This window comes from Primulina tabacum, chromosome 12, assembly GCF_025594145.1.
Source record: "Primulina tabacum isolate GXHZ01 chromosome 12, ASM2559414v2, whole genome shotgun sequence".
In the NCBI taxonomy this organism is placed as follows: Eukaryota; Viridiplantae; Streptophyta; class Magnoliopsida; order Lamiales; family Gesneriaceae; genus Primulina; species Primulina tabacum.
Window position 1 is genome coordinate 10,144,338 of NC_134561.1, and position 2,446 is coordinate 10,146,783.

The window sequence follows — 2,446 nt, forward strand, 5'->3', positions numbered from 1 at the left end:
GAAGAAGCTCAGAAGCAGAAGAGGGAGCCTGTAAGGAAAGAGAGATGGGACCGGGTGTCTAAGCCCGAGGAGAGAAGATAGAAGAGGGGTAATCCAGGGCACTTTTCTCATCACGTGCCTCTGAAGATTAACAGGGAAAGGGAAGTACAAGAATGCAGTAGAGACCTGGCCCCGGACCATCAATTATACTTGCTAGAGAAGAGTGGATTTTGCACTCTCCACAAAGTGTGTTATCATAACACCGAGGACTGCAAGACACTGAAGGGAGATTATGTCTTACCTTCCGCCCCGGGACCCAGTCACGACAACAAGAGACCAAGATTTCCACCTTGAACATCTCGGCAGCCAGGATCCAGTGCCCGAGGAGGAGGTATGAGGAATAATCCGAGGAGTGAGCCCGGGAGAAGAAGAGAACCCGAGCCCGAGAGAAAAAAGAATTCGCCCCCTGCCACGAGGTTGATTAAAATGATATCAGGAGGCTCCAATGATGGAGACTCCAATCGGGCGAGGAAATCGAGAAGTAGGTGGGAATGTATGGAGGTAGAAGGGACGAGGAGGAATGAGGCAGTCATCAGTTTTGTCCCTGAGGATTTGCAGGGGGTCAATCTACCCCACAATGATGCCTTGGTGATCCAAGCCCGGGTGGCAAATTATGACATTTTGAGGGTCTTTATTGACTCGAGCAGTTCTGTAAATGTAATTTTTAAAGATGCCTTTGTGCAGATGGATTTGCAAGGTTTTCACTTGGAAGCTGTGGAAACTGCCCTCTTTGGCTTTGCTGTCCATGTGGTCTACCCGGAAGGGGAGATTGTCTTACCACTAACCCTGCGCTCTCAGGATCTCAAGATGACAGTGATGAGCTCTTTCACTGTAGTGGACTCCCCATCTTGATATAATATCATTCTGGGGAGGCCGGCTATGAATGAATTAAGAGTCGTGGCATCCACTTACCATCAAAAGATAAAATTTTCTGTGGGAACCGGGGTAGGAGAAGTCCGAGGGAATCAGCCATCTTCTCGGTAGTGCTATGTGGAGGCAGTCCGAGCTGATCAGAGCAAAACTAGGAGGGAAGGAAAGAAATCAAGAGTGGACAACGAAGGAGGAAGAGTAGTGGAGAAGGGAGAGGTACATTTTGTGGCAGAGGAAGAACAGGAAATGATAGAGGTTGGACCAGGGCAGCAAATCAGGGTGGCTCGGGACCTCAGCACATCAACCCGGGTTAGTCTCATCAATTATTTAAAAGCTACTATTCATGTGTTTGCCTGGTCCCAAGAGGAGTTGACAGGGATCTCACCCCTGATATCGGAGCATCAATTGAACATTCTCCCGGGCTCTCACCCGGTAAAGCAGAAGAAGAGACACTTTGGTCCTAAAAAGGACAAAGTTATTAATGAACAGGTGAAAGAGCTGCTGAGGGCCGGCCACATTCGAGAAATTAAATTTCCTACATGGCTCTCGAATGTGGTGTTGGTACCTAAATCTACCGGGAAGTGGCGGATGTGTGTAGATTTCCGCGATCTTAATAAAGCTTGTCCCAAGGATCATTATCCCTTACCCAGGATTGATCAGCTGGTGGATTCCACCTCAGGTTTTGAACTACTGAGTTTCATGGACGCATACCAGGGGTATCATCAAATTCCCCTGGCCAAGAGTGATCAAGATAAATCCAGCTTCATCACCTCGGGAGGTACATTTTGTTATATTGTAATGCCTTTCGGGTTGAAGAATGCAGGGGCTACTTACCAGCGTCTAATGAACAAAGTCTTTGAGAAGCAGCTGGGACGAAATGTGGAAGTTTATGTGGATGATATTATGGGCAAGACCAAGGAAGTTGCGGACTTTATTGTTGATCTAGAAGATACTTTTGCCACTCTCATGCATTACGGGATCAAGCTCAACCCTGCCAAATGTATTTTTGGCGTAAGAGTGGCAAATTCTTGGGATTCATAGTGACAGATCGGGGGATCGAGGTGAATCAAGAAAAAGTCAAATCCGTGTTGTGTATGCCATCTCCCCGATCTGTCAAAGAAGTACAGAAGCTGACCGGGAGGATTGCTTCCTTATCTCGATTTATATCCCGGTCAGCACACAGAAGTTATCCTTTCTTCCAGGTTCTAAGGAAGGCCCAACAATTCGGGTGGGATGAGAAATGCGAACAGGCCTTCCAGGACTTGAAGATTCACCTTGCAGAGCTCCCTGTGTTGGTAAAGCCGGAGCCCGGGGAAAAACTATTTGTTTATCTTTCTACTACGGAGCATGCTGTCAGCTCGGTTCTAATAAAAGAAGAAGGCTCTGATCAAAAACCTGTCTACTATGTCAGCCATGCTCTAAGAGGCCCTGAGCTCCGTTACAGTGAAATAAAGAAGGTTGCTTTGGCCTTGATCATGACTGCCCTGAAGCTACGACCTTACTTCCTGTCACATCAAATCATTGTTCTCACCAATAG

The 2,446-nt window shown here is 47.3% G+C and overlaps 1 protein-coding gene across 1 annotated transcript; it reads left to right on the forward strand.

Annotated features, from left to right (window-relative positions):
* Positions 1-372: 372 nt before the first annotated feature.
* On the forward strand, positions 373-891 carry LOC142520203 (uncharacterized). Its single transcript, XM_075623205.1, has one exon. The coding sequence runs from the start codon at positions 373-375 to the stop codon at positions 889-891; it is 519 nt and encodes a 172-aa protein (XP_075479320.1).
* The last annotated feature ends 1,555 nt before the right edge of the window (positions 892-2,446 follow it).